This window comes from Sander vitreus, chromosome 13 (assembly GCF_031162955.1).
Source record: "Sander vitreus isolate 19-12246 chromosome 13, sanVit1, whole genome shotgun sequence".
In the NCBI taxonomy this organism is placed as follows: Eukaryota; Metazoa; Chordata; class Actinopteri; order Perciformes; family Percidae; genus Sander; species Sander vitreus.
The window spans coordinates 19,390,210-19,408,649 of NC_135867.1; the positions used below are offsets into that span (position 1 = coordinate 19,390,210).

The window sequence follows — 18,440 nt, forward strand, 5'->3', positions numbered from 1 at the left end:
TTACTTTGACTTGGCTTTCTGTTTATTGGCGGCAGGTGCAGCTGTGGGTGCAGGTTTTGGGGCGGGTGCAGGGGCAGGAGAGGGTCTCATTGAATCATGCAGACTGAGGCACCTGCAACAAAACAGGGGCATCACAAAAACAAGATAGTCATATTTTGTTGAGCACATAAAATAACATTATACAAAGAGCAGGTTACTTACAGGTTTTTGATTCTCTTTACAAAAGCGTTGACCGCTCTAACCATCCTCCTTATCCGCATCTGTCACCAAAATCACACGCAGGTCAGTGCATTCAAAGCATTTCTGTATCTTACTTTTATTTCTTTGGTCAGAGAAGTCATTTCATTTCATTATATATATTACTAGTTTATCATTTCTCTTTTTGTGTTGCAGTTTAGTGAAGTATTTTGATTGAAAAAAATTATTGATACTCTCACCTGCTGCTTTTTGTACAACAGAGGAAGGGAGAATATAACGATCACAGCTGTTAAACAAAGACAAATGAGGAATGATTTCAGTAATATGGTACAGGTTTATTTTAATTTGTGATCTACAAAATGCTTGTGAATGCTGAAAAGCTAAATTGCTAAACTGGATTACTGGCATGATTGCGTAAAAAGAAGAAGTTGAAGTAGTGACAATAGTTAGAAAAGTGGAAATGTTTCAATTAGTATGGATTTCATTGAAATGTAGAAAAATATCAATAATGTATTCATCCAAATGGAAAAAACTCAAGGTTCTTGTGAAAAGTCATATAAAAGTCATAGTATAGTATGTCGAAAATTGTCATAGTATATTATGTGTAATTATGTGTTTTATAATGATAAAAATCATTAAAAAGCCATAGTACAATATGTCGGAAAAAGTGAAAAAGTCATAGTATAGTATGTCGAAATAAGCCATAAAATAGCATGTCGAAAAAAGTGATAAAAAGTAAAAGTATAGTATGTCGAAAAAAGTGAAAAAGCCATTGTCTAGTATGTCGAAAAAAGTAATACAAAATCATAATTTAGTATGTTGAAAAAAGAGAAAAAATGCCATGTTGAAAAAAGTGATGAAAAAGCCATAGAATAGTATGTTGAAATAAACCATACACTGTAGTATATTATGTTCGAGAAAAAATGAAAAAAGTCATAGTATAGTATATCAAAAAACTCCATGGTATAGTATGTCGAAAAAACTGAAAAAAGCCATGGTATAGAATGTCGAAAAAAGTGAAAAAGTCATAGTATAGCATGTAAAAAAAGTGAAAAAGTCAAAGTATAGTATGTTGAAAAAAGTGAATAAAAAGCCATATAGTATGTCAAAATATGCCTTTGTATAGTATGTCAAAAAAAAGTCATACGTCAAAAAAAGTAAAAGAGCCATAGTATAGTATATTGAACAAAGTGATATAAGTCGTAATATAGTATGTCAAAAAAGTCATAAAAAGTCATAATATAGCATGTTGAAAAAAAATGTGAAAAAATGCCATAGTATAGTTTGTCGAAAAAGTGAAAAAAGCCATATTATAGTATGTCAGAAAAAGCGATAAAATGTCATAGTATGATATGTCGAAAAAAGTGATAAGAAAGCCACAGTATAGTATGTTGAAAAAAGTGATGAAAAAGTCATAGTATAGCATGTCGAAAAAAGCCAAAGTGTAGTATGTAGAAAAAAAGAGAAAAAAAAGAGTATATAATGACAAAAAAAGTGATAAAAAAGCCATAGTATAGATTGTCAAAATAATCCATAGTATAGTATGTCAAAAAGAAGTTATAGTATAGTATGTTAAAAAAGTGATGAAAAAGCCATAGTATAGTATGTCGAAGAAAGTGATAAAAAGTCATAGTATAGTATGTTGAAATAATCCATAGCATAGTATGTCGAAAAAAAGTTTAAAAAAAGTCATAGTATAGTAAGTCGAAAAAAGTGAAAAAAGCCATAGTATATTATGTCGAAAAAAGCCATAGTGTAGTATGTCAAAAAAACTGATAAAAAATGCCATAGTCCATTGTCAAAATAAGTGATAAGAGAGACTGACATGAACTCAAGTTTTTTCTTAGTCTATTTGTACTCTTTATTCCTGTAATGTAGGTCTTCAAACTAATAGCACCATAGAGGATTTGACCACTCACCCTTCTGTCTTCCAATCATTCACTTTTCACCCTAAGCTATCTGACCTGACACACTTTTTTCGTCATTTGTCTCTTTCACTTAGTATACAGGACCTCAAAACTTAATGAAACGTAGGATTCAAACAATCAACATTCTATCTTACAATCATGCTCTTATCACTCTAAGCTAACTGACCTAACACAGAAGTTTATGTTTTTGGCATATTTGTCTCTTTGACTTAGTATATTTGACCTCAGAACTTAATGAAATATAGAGGATTTAAACAATGAACCTTCTGTCTTCCAATCACTCTCTTATCAGTCTAAGATATCTAACCAGACAAAAAGGTTCATGATTTTGGCATATTTGTCTCTTTCACTTAGTATATGATGATGATAGATAGTATATTGGACCTCAAAACTTCCTCAAACATTTAAGATTTGAACACACAACCTTCTATTTTCCAATTATTCTCCGAGTATATGTTTTTGGCATATTTGTCTCTTTCACTTAGTTTATAGCATAGTATTTTTAAAAAGTGATCACTTTTTTCTTAGTCTATTTGTACTCTTTATTCCTGTAATGTAGGTCTTCAAACTAATAGCACCATAGAGGATTTGAACACTCACCCTTCTGTCTTCCAATCATTCACTTTTCACCCTAAGCTAGAGACAAATGACAAAAAAATACATGTGTGTCACATGTGTATTTTTTTGTCATTTGTCTCTTTCACTTAGTATGTAGGACCTCAAAACTTAATGAAACATATAGGATTCAAACACTCAACCTTCTGTCTTATTATCATTTTCTTATCCCTCCAAGCTATCTGACATGACACAAAAGCTATGTTTTTGAAACATTTGTCTCTTTCACTAAGGGTATCGGACCTCAAAATTTCCTGAAATATATAGGATGTTAAGACTCAACCTCCTGTCTTACAATGATTCTCTTATCACCCTAAGCTACTGACCTGACACAGAAGTTTATGTTTTTGGCATATTCGTCTCTTTCACTTTGTTTATTTTTTCATAAAAAAGTCATAGTATAGTATGTCGAAAAGAGTCATGGTATAGTATGTTGAAAAAAATCATGAAAAAGTAACAGTATGTCATAAAAGTCATAGTCATAGTATAGTATGTCAAAAAAGTCATAGTATAGTATGTCTAAAAAAAGTCATGGTATAGAATATAAATAAAAGTCGTGAAAAAGTCATAGTATGGTAAAATTATATTACAGTATGTCGAAAAAAGTCATAGTATAGTAGCATAGCGTAGTATTGTAGCATTTCAAATTAAAAGATGCCTGAAGATGAATATTGCTCCATTGACTTTCAACGTATAAAATAAATAATGAACAAAGCTTAATATTTATTTAATAAGTATAAATAGTTGAAAAATACAAGCATAAATGTCCTTAAAGAGCTGAACATTTTGATTTTTGAATAGCTTTTGTAGCTGAAAATATGCAGTAGTGGTAGGCAACCCAAAACCGTACAGATTAAGTAATAAAGAATCTTATAACAATACTTTGAATGCTGCTGAATTAGCATTCACACAATTACGTTCTCTTCAGCATCTTTGACTTTGAAACAGGAGACTTTTCACTTTGTGTCCTCTATCTTGTCAAAGTTGGTCTATTTTAAAACATGTCTATGATATTTCCCTAACTTTTACTGAGTAGTTTTGGTTTGCCTAAACATAACCAGACCTTAATCATAGAGGTGGCAGAATAGAACTCTGGATGAAGAACTCACCAGTTATCACCAGAGTTAGTCCGCTGGTTACAACACCGACATAGGTCAGCAGATACAGGAGCACAACAAACTGAGGAACAGCAGAAAATAACGTGATTGTTAAGTTGATGCAATAATACTGTATTAACAAATGAGTCCCTGTAATGTGAAGGGGTTGATTGTACTGCAGATCCCACTGAGAATCAATACGCCCATGCAGCTCTGAGAAGTTGATTTAAAACTTTGGGAAACTTCTCACAGACACATGCGCATACAAGTTGACAATACACTACCTGCCTACCTTTTATTCTTTCACTTTTTTAAGTTTCATGAATCAGTCTGTGTTCATACATCATCTGTCATTATTGTATCATCACACTCAGACCTTAATAGAGTCGATCATGCTCTCGATGAAAAGCAGGCGTTTGATCTCTGTGAAGGCAAATGCGATCAGCAGCACCACCTCCTCTACCAGCATCACCGTCTCCTTATCTGTCAATGAGCTGTCGTTATCCAGATACGACCTGGGGGCAGAGACACAGGCCTTTAACAACACAAATGCTGAAGTAATGCTGAAAACAATCAAAGCCCTATATTTAGCCACAAGTGCAACGTGATTGAAATTATCGACCTATAGAGAGCAGCGCAGCAGCAATCAGTGTGGGCTTGAAGTTGGAAAAACACACAAATGAGGTCTGAATACACATTGACAGACTTACTGAAAGGGGTGGACCCCAGGGTTCCAGCGCAGCAGCTCCAGCAGTTTATAGTAAAGACGGAGGGTGAAGGTGACACTCATGACACCCAGACAGATGTGGGACAGCACGGTGATGGCACTGAGCTGGAACAGACTGGCCAGACTGATCACCAGCCCCGTGAACACCACACCGGTCCTCCTCATTTTCCGCCAATACACCAGATCCACAACTGTACACGTTAGAAACAGAAGATGCCAGTGTGAATGTATGGTTGACAGAAATATGAAGTTTGTAGATCATCTTCTATTACATACTCAGTAAGGCCTTGATCAGTTAGATAAGATACTCCATTTTGTTTTTTAAATATAGTAATCAAATAGATGCTTAGGTGTTTTTATTTTGGTGACAACTTGTGTGATAAGCGATCATCTCAAGGTTTTATTGTGCATCACCAGTGAAGGAATGTTTTGTTTCTTGCTTGCTTTTTCAGTCAGTGCTTTTTGCACTGACTTGATAACTCCTCGTACTCCTTGTAGCACTTACAGATAGATTACAGAAGGGTGAAGAGAAGTTAACTGAATTGCAGTGGAGATGAAAAAGTGTAAAGCTGCCTGGTAGTGATGAAAGCAGTGTCTGGAGAAGCACTGTCACTGTATTGTTTTTTGGATCTGCATTTGAATGGTAGATCACACAACCCTGTTGGTGTGAGTTTTAAAAAGAGACTCAGACTTTGTTTCAAATAGTTCAGTACTACCAAAATTCTATGAAAGTGACACCACTTGAAAAAACAGTGAGTGCATGTGATTCTAACTCCTAAAATACATGTTGTCTATTTGGCTATGTTGCAAGAAAAAAAATGCTTTTGTGGCTTTCCTTTAATTTTCTATCTCAATCTTTTAAATGTGTTTTTGTTTATTTAATTATATTTGCCTGTTTATCTGTATTTTTGCTTGTTTTAACTGTAAGTTGTCCTTGAGTGCTATGAAAGGCGCCCATAAATAAAATGTATTATTATTATTATGATTTTGTTCATCTTTTTTCTTGCCAAAAAAGAAGATATTTTAGGATAAAAGATGCATCTGCATGAATGCGTTGCTTTTAATAACCATATTTCTAAATGAATAATAAATTAAGGAATTATCATACCGTGAGTCACAGTATGATATTAGATCTTCAAACATCTTCAAATAAACCTCCTAGCTGCAGTGTTAATCTCAAGGTAATTATCTGATTAAAACAAACACCAAACAGGAGTCTTACACCAAACATGAACACACACAGAGATACACACAACAACTTGTCTTCCAAAAGACCATTTACAAGCAACTGAGACATGCATTAACACACACGTAACTAGACTAGCAACCCATTTTCATAATCAGATTTCCAGAGAAATATATAGGTTCGGTGAACCTTTTTCAGATTCATTTTTTTAATGGTAAATTTGGACAAAAAGCTGGAGGGGTAGAAACGGAGACACTCATACTTGTGCTGTTACACCTACTGTATGAAGTCATTGCCCAAGCATAGTATAACCATACCCTCCTAATAACATTTTTTTTTTTTTTAAATAAAAATATCATCTAAAGAAAATAGCCCTGACAAGAAAACACTTATCGGTCTTCTATTCTTATGGGACAATTTGGACCTTTACAAATGAAACAAACAAACAACATTCAATCAGCGATAGGGTCTCATTTAGTTAAGGCCCATCTGTCCTCCAAATGAACGACATGCAGTATTTGACTGGTCATCCTGTCTGTATTCACACCTGCTCAGCAAAGGGGTAAAAATAACCTCTTCTTCCTCCACCTGACAGCTGGACTCTGACCAGATCCCTGTCTGCTCTGATTCAGTAAACTTTAAGCTGTCGCCATTTATTTCCTTACGTTTGGTGGCCATTTCAGCGATGATCCTGCTTGCTTTCCTCTCTTCCTTGTGCTTCCAGTGTTGGCTCGCACTCCAGGCTTTTTTTGGCCTCCCCAGCTCTGTCAGCAATATAAGGCCTGGCTGGCCTAATTTTATCCTGTATTGGATACCCCCTGTTTGGATTCAGACACACACACACACACACACACACACTGAAATTGGGAACCTGAGATATCCGCATGTACATGTCCCTTAGCTCCCAGAGACTCTCATGGTACCTCAGCCAGTTGGTGGCCGACCTGCACCCAGAGGCCTTCACATGCAGCCACGTTAGTGAAAAAAAGCTTTTCATGTAAAATTGATCACCAGCCAGGATCAATAAGAACACAACCAAGTATCAGTAGGCTGCTATCTCCTCTAGCATTCATGACAAACTAATTACTTTACAATAGAGCGTGAATCAATAACACAGCATACTCTAATAGAAAAATGATTGAGATGCTTCACTTATCACATTTTAAATGCATCCCACAAAGATACGCAGACATTTTTCTCTGCAGAGTTCATTATGTGAGAATGATATAGCTTTTCATTTCAGCTCCTGCAATGCAACACTATAACTCCCATCTAATAGTTAAGCTATTGATTCATTCTTTAATTTGCTTTCAGCAGTTATCTTAGAAGCAGCTGTTACCATGTCTACTGAAAATTATAGTATATCCATCTTATTATTACAGGTAGAATATATACTGTATGGTACAGACTATTGTAGAGGATATTTATAAGCACTATATGTGTACTGTTATTGCATGTCCTTCATATTGGTTTGCCAAAATTCCTCTAGATTAATAATGTTGCTTCAGAATGACGTGGCTGCTCAAATTCATGGACAGCTGTCTAACAGCACATTTTGCAGCTGTAAATAAAGATATTGTTCTGCTTATTTTAGCCATGCAAAATAACACTTTTATTTTTCAGATGTGTACCATGTTCTTATATCTCCCGGGCATTTGAAGCACAACATTTTTTTGTTTCTATTGTGTGAACCTTTGCAACAAGTTGCTTTAACACCACCATGAGGAGTGAGTTTAATTAGATGTGCCCTTTCCTGCATGGGCACAGTAGCAGGACTGGCAGAGTGTCAGCCCCAAAATCAAAGAATGTGGAGAATTACAGAGAGAGGTGATGTCATCCTGGCTGACTCGACAGATTTAAGCAGTTATTTGGGGTATGGTGCCAAACAAAACAGCTGTAAGTCATGTTGTGGTTACATGCATAATCAAAACAAATCCAAAATCACATTTCTGCTTCTTCACAATAAAATGAACAGCCATGCCACAATTTTTGCCCCTTTATTTGTTATTGATTTTGATTGATCATTTACAAAGATTTTGATAGAATGTTTTAGTACAAAGTCTTGGGTTTTCTTAAATAATATCAATCACAAAAAAATAAATAAAATAGGAACTGCAAAAAATAAATAATACAAACATAATCCAAGTTTGGTGCACATGATAATATTTGTATTACATTGCAGACATTGTAGATGTAGATACAAAAACAGTCCAACCTTGAGTCCAATCTGACTCATAATTAAAGAATAAATTAGGCTTGGATTTCTGTTTTTAGTTGGTGGAGTCATGATCCCTGCAGAGGTACAGTACATGCACCGTGTTTAGTGTATACAAGTGAAATATCAGTTTAAAGCATCTGTGTGCATATTGAAAATAAACCTCTTCTTCCCACTGTCAGTAACACACTGTGTGCTAAATGGCTGACAGTCCTGTAATCCACAGCAGAGGCAGCCCATAATCCGAACCGATCAAAAACTGAGATTACCAAACATGTGGGAGGGGCAGAGCTACTGATAGGAGGACGGTGAGAGAGGGGGAGCTCAAACATGACTGTGGCGAGGCAAACTAAGCAGGGATTGGAGCACAAAAATAGCCAGCCAGTCACAGCGGAGGCAGGGAAAATAACAAGGGGAGAGCTGGTGAAAGAGGGAAGAGCCAAAAACAAGAAAGAAGGTTGAAATCACAGTAGCACAGAGGAGAGACAAAACAAGGAGGAGAGGAATGATGAGTGGAGGAAAAGGCGCTGATCAGTGAGGTCTCCAGAGAGGAAAGAAGAGAGCAAGGAGATGAGCAGGGAGAGGAGGGTGAGCAGCCAGCACTGAGAACATCTATCAGCTCAGCCAGCCATGCTCTGAGCCCTGGAGCAGCAGGGCTACGCAGACACTGCACAGGCCCAGCAACAGGCCCAGCCACAATCACCGGCCAGGGATAAAAGAAGAGTCCACTCACATCAGCTGTGCATAAGAGCCATGAGGACAGCCAGGAAGGGCAGCGTGGAGATGCCTGCGTTTATGCGGCAGCTGGTGAAAGAGACAGAGAAGAGGGTCAGCTCTTTCTTCAAAGGGGGCCGTGGAGGAGCAGCAGAGGGAGAGCAGCCAGGGGATGGGGAGAGGGAGGAGGTCATCCCCAGCCCCTACCTGGACCGGCCGGTCCTGGACAAGCTAACTGAGGAGGGCTGTGCCCGCTGGGGCCTCACATACACCCTGGGAAGCATGCAGGGCTGGAGGGCCAACATGGAGGACTTCCATAACTGTGTGCCACAGCTGGGTGGGGAGCTGGCCGACTGGAGCTTCTTCGCTGTGTTCGATGGTCATGCAGGCAGCTCAGTGGCACAGTACTGCTCCCAGCACCTTCTGGGTCAGATCCTGGCCACAGGTGAAAGATATGCAACTGAAAATGCATGAATGAATTAAAAAGATTTAATAAGTGGTGTGGTATGATGCTATTGTAATGATGCTCAGCTATGTTTAAGATATTCTGATCTTGAAACAGTTTCTTTCCTGGAGAAAAGGCTCTTATTACAGTGAAAGGGAGATGATTTTTCCCTGTTATCATTTCTCATTGGATTCTGCAAATATCTATCCTATTCTATGTAATGATGTTTGTTATGCTGTACACAAAGTATTCCAGCATTATATCTGTTGGTGCACACAGGTGGGATGAGATCAGAGGACGACCCTGAAAGGGTGAAAGGAGCCATCATCGAGGGCTTCCTGCAGACAGACAAGCACCTGCTCTCTGTGACACGTCGAGAAGGCTGGGAGAGGGGTGGTACCACTGTGGTGGCCACTCTCATCTCACCGTATTACATCTACTTCGCCAACTGTGGTGACTCGAGGGCCGTGCTGTGCCGGTCTGGCCAGGTTTGCTTCTCCACTGAGGACCACAAACCTTACAACCCTCTGGAGAAAGAGCGCATTGAGAGTGCAGGCGGCTCTGTGTCCATCCAACGGATCAACGGCTCCCTGGCAGTGTCCCGTGCTCTGGGGGACTTCAGCTACAAGGGAGCAGAGAACCGGACGCCCACCCAGCAGATGGTGTCACCAGAGCCAGAGGTGTGTGTGGTGGAGCGCTCACCAGCTGATGAGTTCCTAGTGCTCGCCTGCGACGGGGTGTGGGACACCATCAGCAACGAGGAGCTGTGCGCCTTCATCCACAACAGGCTGCGTGTCTGCACTGACCTGAGGGACGTCTGCACTCAAGTCATAGACCTCTGTCTCTATAAGGTCAGAACCTGCTGCTTAAAACCTTGACCTTGTTTGAATGTTATCTTAGTCCCTTTTAGGGCCCTTCTACATGTTTGGTAGTTTAACTGGCAAATCCTTTTAACGTGTTATGAATACAAAACACAATGTCACTGTGAAACTGTGTTACATCATTTTTAATAGGCAGTGGATTTTATGTTATGACATAATCCCTTAAACTGTGACTGTGTTAAATTGATTTAGCTTGATCTAAAAACTGCCGGGGTCATTCCAGCTTTTGAGAAAAGAGCCCAGCTTTATGAAGGTAACTTGGGGAAGTTTTCTATTTGTTTGATAGTACACACACCAAATCAATCACGATCAATCTTCTTTATGACTTCCACTAAGACTTGCAACACGCTCACACCAGTCACACCAACTTTTCTATCCAACAGCTTTGATTAGACAAGTGGACCTTATTTTTCTTGTGAATATAAATGTTCTGAAGACTTTTTGATCTGGTTATATATTTCTACAAACAGTATTGAATGCCATGATTTGTTTAGAAAGATAAGAGCAGTGAGAATGAACCAAAACTGTAAAGTTGTGTGCCAGAAAACAAAACAATTAAATTAAAATCAGATAACTTTATTTATCCCCTGGGGCAATTCAAAAGCACGAGGATTAGTTCTGACAAGTAGAAAATATAATAAATACACACAATGCCATATACCATACAAATGATCTGAAAGATGCTAAATTACTCTGTATAGGGGAGGTTAACTGCAGAATCAAGTGATAATTCTTTGTAATGTCACTTTAAATACGTCCGTGCCCATATGGAAGGTCTAAAAGTGAACCCAATAACAATGAAAAAATTGTAAAATGGCTCTGACTTCTGCTAGAGCTTTGGTTCTGTCTCGTTTACACTGTGGCTGCTGTTCGTATAATAGTGTGACAGACCCCCTTAAAATAGACTGCAGGGGTGTCAGAACTGGTTAGATGGGATAATTTTGGGTTCCTATGAGGACTCATTTCAGCCACTCTCACTCTGAGTATCAGACGATTGAAGGTTGATGTTCAAAAACATATCATTTATAGTCATACCGTCCTTATACATAAAGAATAATTTCATACCAATGAGGGAGAATAATTATTCCACTACAGCCAGATCCACTCATATTATAGCTGCTGGATTTCAGGGTGTTTAGTGAAGGATATTTTTTCACTATACAGTAACTCATCTGTAGAATAAGGGAATTATTAGGGGAAACCCAATAAAGCTATTCAGCAGAAAAGCGTTATTTTGTTAGAAAAGCTTTATTTTGTTAAAATGCCCCCATAAGTTATTTGATGCATATCCTTTACCTTAGTTAAGTGAAACAAATCCCCTCTATAAAGTCATCCCCTATTTAAAAACAAGGTTCACAGAACCGCAAGGTAATTAATAATATAAATTAAGATTATTGTCTATCTTGTATTAATAGTCAAAGAAACACATCAGGATAAACATGGACCACATGTGCACATACTAACATCCATGCTGCACTCTGTTTGGACATCATGTCCATCATGTCACTCTGTTATGTAACAGGGCTTCAGCTTGGATATGCACAATGACCTCAAAATGTCACAGCTTCTCTCATGCTTCATTGACATTTCCCTGCTTCACCCTGATCTGTGAGGTGACTTTGGGGTGAAAATTATATATCTCTAAAACCGTTCACCTAGGATGTTATAATGTTTCATATGTTGACTTTTGTAAGGTCAGCCAACATTACTCACTTTCGCTGATGCCATTTTTCGCTCTGCAGGGCAGCTTGGACAACATCAGCATCATCCTGCTGTGCTTCCCTGGAGCCCCCCAGCTGTCAGCAGAGGCATTACACCAGGAGGCTGAGCTGGAGGACCTGCTGGAGTCTAAAGTAGCAGGTGCGTGGGTTATAATGATAGACAGGGTGTGCAGTAGGCAACGTATAGCGTCGTATAAGGCACTCGGAGACCTTGTTTGGTCATGGTTTAATGTCCTGACACTTTTCAGATTTCTTGGGGTTTATGGTTTTCAGATGAAGCACATTGACTCTTCTGTACTTGTCCTGGTTTATGAGGCCAGACAACCACATGGGGGCTGCACAGCTCTAACAATTTATTTAATGCAAATCAATACCTCTCTTACCATTTCAAGTATAAGTATAAGGTTGTGATATTATATTTGTTTCTTGTTGTACTCAAAAAACCCATGAAAAGACCAAAATGACCAATGAATTGATCTTACTGACAATAACAAGTATTGTCTGTTTTGCCATAGCCTGATATATATTGCTTTCTGCCATAGAGCTCCATTATTGCCAAAAACACATCAGTGAGCCACGAACATTGGTACTATAGTTTATTTTGAGTCGATCATACAGTGTATTGTCCTTATGTGGCAAATACTCACTAGAACACCAAATCTTTTTTAATCCGCAGCTGAAAATAGTCCCCAATAAATGCACTATTTATCCCTGTTTGAATAATCTTTGCTAAAATCTACAGTGCCCTGCTGACAGATTATCCCCTTTAAAAACACATTGTTGGTTTTGGTCTTTTCATGGTTGACAGTTTGTTGACAATAATTAAAGTCTTATTCTTTAACCTGAATGGAAAACGAAAGAAAGAATTGAAAGAATTGTACGAAACTTTCCAAATGTGCTTATGTTTTTTTTCTCTGTTTTTGTTTAAATAACTGTCAGAGATTTATGATGAACTGTGTGCCAGAGGGGAGGAACCTGACCTGCTGTCTGTCCTCACAGTCCTTGCATCCACTGTCATCCCTGGATTACCACCAGGTGGAGGTATACAGAGCAAGTAAGAGACGCAAATGTAGTTTGTGTATTTGTGGGTGCACCTATATACCCTGTATTGTGAAATTACACATTGTTACTTCTGTGTTTTGCAGAAGGAACTGCATTATTTCAGCTTACTATCAACAAAGAGAGACTCACAAGCCCACACTACCAAATGTGAGTACAAACTATACATCTGTCCCATTCTAACCATCAGAAGACATGTTATTTCCTTCACTATGCACAGTACATTCACCATTTGTTTCTCCCATTACCTATCTGTTCAGGGCATGGGAGGCTCCTGAGTGGCCCGGCTGGTCTCCAACCATCCATGGAGGGGATGTAATTAATGCCAATATTAAAACAATTTTCTTCATGTGTGCACTTTGACAAAAACAGAGAGGATGAACAGACAGGGGTGTTTGTTTACATCATACTAGCATACAGCATCTTGTCATAACAAATACAATGCAAAAAGAGATCTAATAAAGCCTGACACATTTTATATTTATACAAGAAGGACATTTTGTAAAACGTACTCAGAGACACTGATCCAGCAACAAACCTCTGCCTCATATTCAGTGAACAGAAGATACAGATTATCATTTCAAATGTCTGTAAAACTGAATAACAACCAGCTGTGACATTGTACATTTTCATTGGATAAAATAAGGAACATACATATGTAGAGTTGTATTTTAAAGATTTAAGAATAGATATAATAAAATGATAATTTTTAAGAATTTCCGTTTGCCTTTCCTTTCCAGGAAGGAAAAATGTTAGCCAAAGGCTGGCTTGCAGCTAACATTTATCCATTTGTTTTAACAGGAAATGCTAACAGTGCTAGTGGCTATGCAGAACGTGAAAGGCAAAAAAAACCACTAAAATAAATTTTTAATTCTACTAATAAAATCTCAACACACGCTTAGTCAAGAAAAACTAAATTTCACACATAATCTAAACTCCTTTTGAAGAGGTGTTATCTTTTTAAACATGTAGAATAGGATCCACTTGGCTGAAGTGATTGTTTGGAAAATTAGATATTTGTTAAAATAATTTAATAAATGATTATCAAAAATAATGAAAAGCATCATTATAGCATGTTGCAGTTTGATTGTGACCAAAAAATCTAAACTAAAACTAAAAGTATCCAATAATTGGTCAAATACCCTAAAATCTTTATTTACTTACCAATTAAAATTGATTTTACATGAATAAGTTGTGTGTACACAGTTTTTTGCAATTCCTTCGATATATTAACCATATTTCTAAACATTTTATTCAATACAGTGTATGTGAAATGTGTTTTTTCTCCTAAGTTTAATGATATGTACTGTGCTGCCTTATTCATTTTTTATATAGTGATAAAACAAACAGCATAAGAACTGGTCAGTTTCAGGATGGGTCATTTAATCTGCATCATATACTGCATTGTTGTATTTTTTCAGTAGTAATATTACATGTTAAGAGTCATCACTGTTTTAAACCTAAATAAAGAATATTTGACTTGCGACCTGCAGTATTTTTTTCCCACAATAACTCACGAAAGAAATGAGTAACAGTGAAGACAATTCGTCAAGCGTGACCACTAGAAGAAAATGGATGATTTTGTCTCCAAGGAGGAAGCTTTTCTCCTCGCACATCATCTCAAGCACTGATGAAAACCTATAGAAGATACATACCATCACATAATGGATGAGAATGGGTTTTCTTGCATAGTAAAGGATCTCCTCCAGCTCGCCAAGGAGAGCCTGAATCTTGCTCACCGCTCTGTTGATGTGATCCTGCGACTATCTGTATAGCACTTATTTACGTAAGGACGTCCTCTACGGGCCACGTTTGATTAGATGTGCTATATTGAAAACCCTGGATCTCAGCGCTCTTTCATGATTACTATGAATTTCAATGACATGAATTGATGAAACAAGATGGGCAACTTGTGAAGAATCAACAAATTAAAATGTCTCTTACTCTGTGCTTGTGCGCTCCTGTAGTGCGTCTACGGCGCTCTGTTTGAATACAAATCACATTTCAAATGTTTTATATATACAGCTAATTATCTGAGGAGACTGAAGATATTGTGTTTAGGTCTGTATGTTCACTAATACTGACTACCACCTCACATTCAACCATATTTATTGAGGAGCTCAGGGGACATGTGCAGCACTCTTAAATCAGCAGTCCCCTGTAAGTGGTCCTTCACTGCTTCTTTCATCTGATTGCTTTCGAATGAGCCAATCACTTCAGGACATCAGTCCCCTCTTCATAGTGGTGTTGAATTCTTTGAATTCTATTCGTCTTTCTGCTCTCTTTCTCTACGCAGAACAAAATGTAAAAAATGATTTGATGTCCAGAATCCACGGTGGAGGTCTGCTATTATCTGCATAGACTTCCACTGAAATTGCTCAGAGAGTTGCTGAACAAATGCTAGTTATAGGGAAAATATTATATTCTCAGAATTTGGTTTTGTCATAGTGACGATAGATTTTCTCTAAATCACTCGGTAAGGAAATAGGTTGGATTAGGGCTCCAATATAGAGAGCTCAAAGCAATGACTACAAGAATGACATCTCAGTGGTGCTACCTATCCACACTGGTTTCCTGTAGGCGATTATTCATAATGGCCAAGGCCCCTACACCACCAGAGAATCCATTTTGATGGCCGTAGCTCTGCCGTGGGCCCTGATGAGCTGTTTCGCTCAGCTGCTTCTGCAGCAGTGCCAGAGACACCCTATTGGACACCATGAACTCATTGACGGAGATCATCTCTCCTGACAGACGCCGGCCCACGGCCACTGCACCTGCATCCGTCTCACTGTCACACACTGTCTCTACCGAGCCGTCCCTGCAGAGGTGTTTTCCTGCAGGGCAGCGGGATGACATGGGCTGTACGGTGTTGCATTTTAAGCGTTTTTGTCTGAGGTGTGCAGGCGGACGCAGGCGGTTGGGATTTTTTTTCTGCAGGCAGGGGCAGCAAAGCCACCGGCAGCCATTTTTAGAGCAGGAGCAGGGCCGATGCCGCCCCGAGCAGACCAGCTTACCCACGATCCAGGTTAGAGTTTGCTTGATGATAATAGAAATGACATTAAAGAGTGAGTAGATACAACACACCCCCATTAAGATGAAAAGGCAGTTCCCAAGCCGGTAGGCCTCCTGAGACTCATACTGCTGTCTCTGACTGCTCACCAGGTCCCCGAAGCCTATGGTGCTGAAGGCCACAAAACAGAAGTAGAGGGAGTCCACGTAGCTCCAGTTCTCCATGGAGCTGTAGAGAGTGGAGGCACTGCACGCAATCACAACCGATGCAACACCCAGGATCAGCATCACGTAATAGACTGATGGTTTCCAGCCTTCCAGGCTGTCCTCCTCACCGGACAACTCCTCCCTGCTTGACACCAACCCAACTCCAGCACACCTTAGCCGACGCTCATGACACCAGCGCATGATGTAAGCTAACATCGTGATGATCCTCTCCAGGAAGAGGTTAAAGAAGAGGATGGTTGCAGCACAGCCGATGAGACCATAGAAGATTAAGAATATCTTTCCAGCTATGGTCGCCGGTGTGGTCATGCCAAAACCTGGAAAAGCGAGAGACAAAATAATAGGTTAAAAGGTCAATGTTTGGGAGTTGGTATCCCATAAGAATAATCCTAGTCTAACTTTCAATTTAGCATCTAAGAAAAACCAAAAAACATTAAAGCTTACCAATAGTGGAGACCACTGTGCCCACAAAGTAGAAGGCTCCAGAAAAGTCCCAGCGGGGCCTAAGCGTGTCCACTCTGATCCCAACTCCATTTGCTTCCTCATACTGTCGCAGCAGAGTGTGCAGGGCACCCAGGTTGACCCTGTATCTCTGGGTGAAGTTGTCCAGCTGCTGTTTCCAGAGGCGGCGGGCACGCAGTTCAAAGGGGTGTTCCAGGGCTGAGAAGATGGCCGCCCCACACAACAAGTACAGCAGGATGAGCCCAGCCAGGAGGCAGAAACGGGCATTGTCTTCATTCATGGGGGCCCTGGGGCAGCAGCAGCCACCAGCAGCCCTCCTCTGAGCCATGAGCACAGCAGCAGCACAGATACACCACTGCAACAGCATGCACCGCCTCCGCCAGTGCTGCCAAGTCACACACTCACAGTATGTGTTACATGTATCACCCGCCACACAACATCCAGGCACTGGCTATATAGAACACTTTTAGTTTAAATATACTGCAAAACATTTGGCTCTAGAATTGCTGCTAAAAGTCTGCACATCTCTTGAAGGTTACTCTGCTGCTGTAATCATTTAGGAGGACAATTACGCATCTGAAGACAATAGCCTGTGAGAAAACAAAAAGGATATATTATGTATTGTATTTATTATGTATGTAACAACAATGTCAATATATATCTTTTTTTTATTGTATTTTTTTTCCCTTTATGGATACAAAATTATTTCAACCATAAAAATCTGACTGAAAACATGCTACGCTTTGGTCAAAACACTAAATTTATGAAAACATTTTAGTCAGTAGCAGTTGATATGTAATCCACTCACATATCAAGTAGTTAAAGTTTAAAGTTACAAAAAAAAAAAAACACATAGTACCTGGTCTTGTTAACAGTAGTGTCCGTTCCCTGAGCACTGCCGGTCTGCTGTTCTCGTTCCATGGATCTGCTGAAAAATGACCAGCTATCTGATGTTTCATCTGTCACACACTTACATCATCATTCCCTGCCCAACCCCTCTGTCTTTGAGCACACCCTGATTGGTGCAGTCATCTGTTCATTTGGAAAACACTATTCCTCTTTTTTAATGCCTTCATCACACCTCAATTTAGCTTCACCTTAAAGAGCTACAGGTGACACAAGGGTTGCTTTATGTAATTGGTCCTTTAATCACTCAGTTGTATCTACCCAGGGTGGACCAAGGAGTTTCAAGTCTGAATTTCAACCTTGATTCTCCCCTGCTACTAAAACTAATGTGTGACGTGACCAGACGCTTGCCCCTCTATCTTTACCACCACCGAGGTCCCTTTCTGCAAGGCACTCAACTCAACCTGTGGGGTTTGCTCAGTAGCCAGTAGATCAGACTGTGGTTGTGCTGTGCAGCTTCCAGCCCCTCTCAGAGGTCTTTTTGTTGTTGCTACAGACTGTGTGGGAGGATTTGTTGAGCATGACTTTCAGTTTCTCTGTCTGTTCATCCCTTTAATCTCATCTGGGGCTGCAGGTAAGGGCAGGGGTTCCCTCTGCCTGCCGTCTGATGGCTGAATGACAGAAGTAGACAGGTGTGGAAAACAAGAGGGCACATCTGCCTTCATCTCACCAGTCAGCCCTGCATCAGGTGTTGAACTTAAGACTTTGATTCATATTAGAATCTGTTCAGGTTTATAGTACTGCATATCTATCATATCTATCACTTTTATATATTACTTTACAATGATTTAACAATAACCAACAACTAAACACTGCCCCCTCCCCCACTCAACACAATGCACTCGCAGAGGTTTTTAGATGATGAGCTATATTTCACATATAGTGTGTGTGTGTGTGTGTGTGTGTGGGGGGGTCTGTGTGTCTGTATATATATATATATATATATATATATATATATATATATATATATATATATATATATATAAAATCGAGGACAAAAACAGCTGGTTTTCACGAGTCACCAAGACCAATAATTACTACTGAGACAAAAA

At 39.1% G+C, this 18,440-nt stretch overlaps 3 protein-coding genes across 3 annotated transcripts; 1 reads left to right on the top strand and 2 right to left on the bottom strand.

Moving 5' to 3' along the window:
* On the bottom strand, positions 1-6,429 carry rtn2b (reticulon 2b). The gene is made up of 7 exons (XM_078265290.1): positions 6,417-6,429; positions 4,549-4,756; positions 4,215-4,353; positions 3,851-3,920; positions 438-484; positions 202-260; positions 1-112 (listed from the first exon to the last, which is right to left on the bottom strand). Exons 1-7 carry the CDS (start codon positions 6,427-6,429, stop codon positions 1-3), a joined length of 648 nt encoding a protein of 215 aa, XP_078121416.1.
* Positions 6,430-8,412: 1,983 nt separating this feature from the next.
* On the top strand, positions 8,413-14,264 carry ppm1nb (protein phosphatase, Mg2+/Mn2+ dependent, 1Nb (putative)). The gene is made up of 6 exons (XM_078266566.1): positions 8,413-9,125; positions 9,405-9,976; positions 11,749-11,866; positions 12,667-12,781; positions 12,873-12,936; positions 13,047-14,264. The coding sequence occupies exons 1-6, from the start codon at positions 8,720-8,722 to the stop codon at positions 13,062-13,064; spliced, it is 1,293 nt and encodes a 430-aa protein (XP_078122692.1). The 5' UTR covers positions 8,413-8,719; the 3' UTR covers positions 13,065-14,264.
* Positions 14,265-15,339: 1,075 nt separating this feature from the next.
* kcnk12l (potassium channel, subfamily K, member 12 like) lies at positions 15,340-16,810 on the bottom strand. Its single transcript, XM_078266622.1, has 2 exons — positions 16,465-16,810; positions 15,340-16,337 (listed from the first exon to the last, which is right to left on the bottom strand). The coding sequence occupies exons 1-2, from the start codon at positions 16,808-16,810 to the stop codon at positions 15,340-15,342; spliced, it is 1,344 nt and encodes a 447-aa protein (XP_078122748.1).
* Between the last annotated feature and the right edge of the window lie 1,630 nt (positions 16,811-18,440).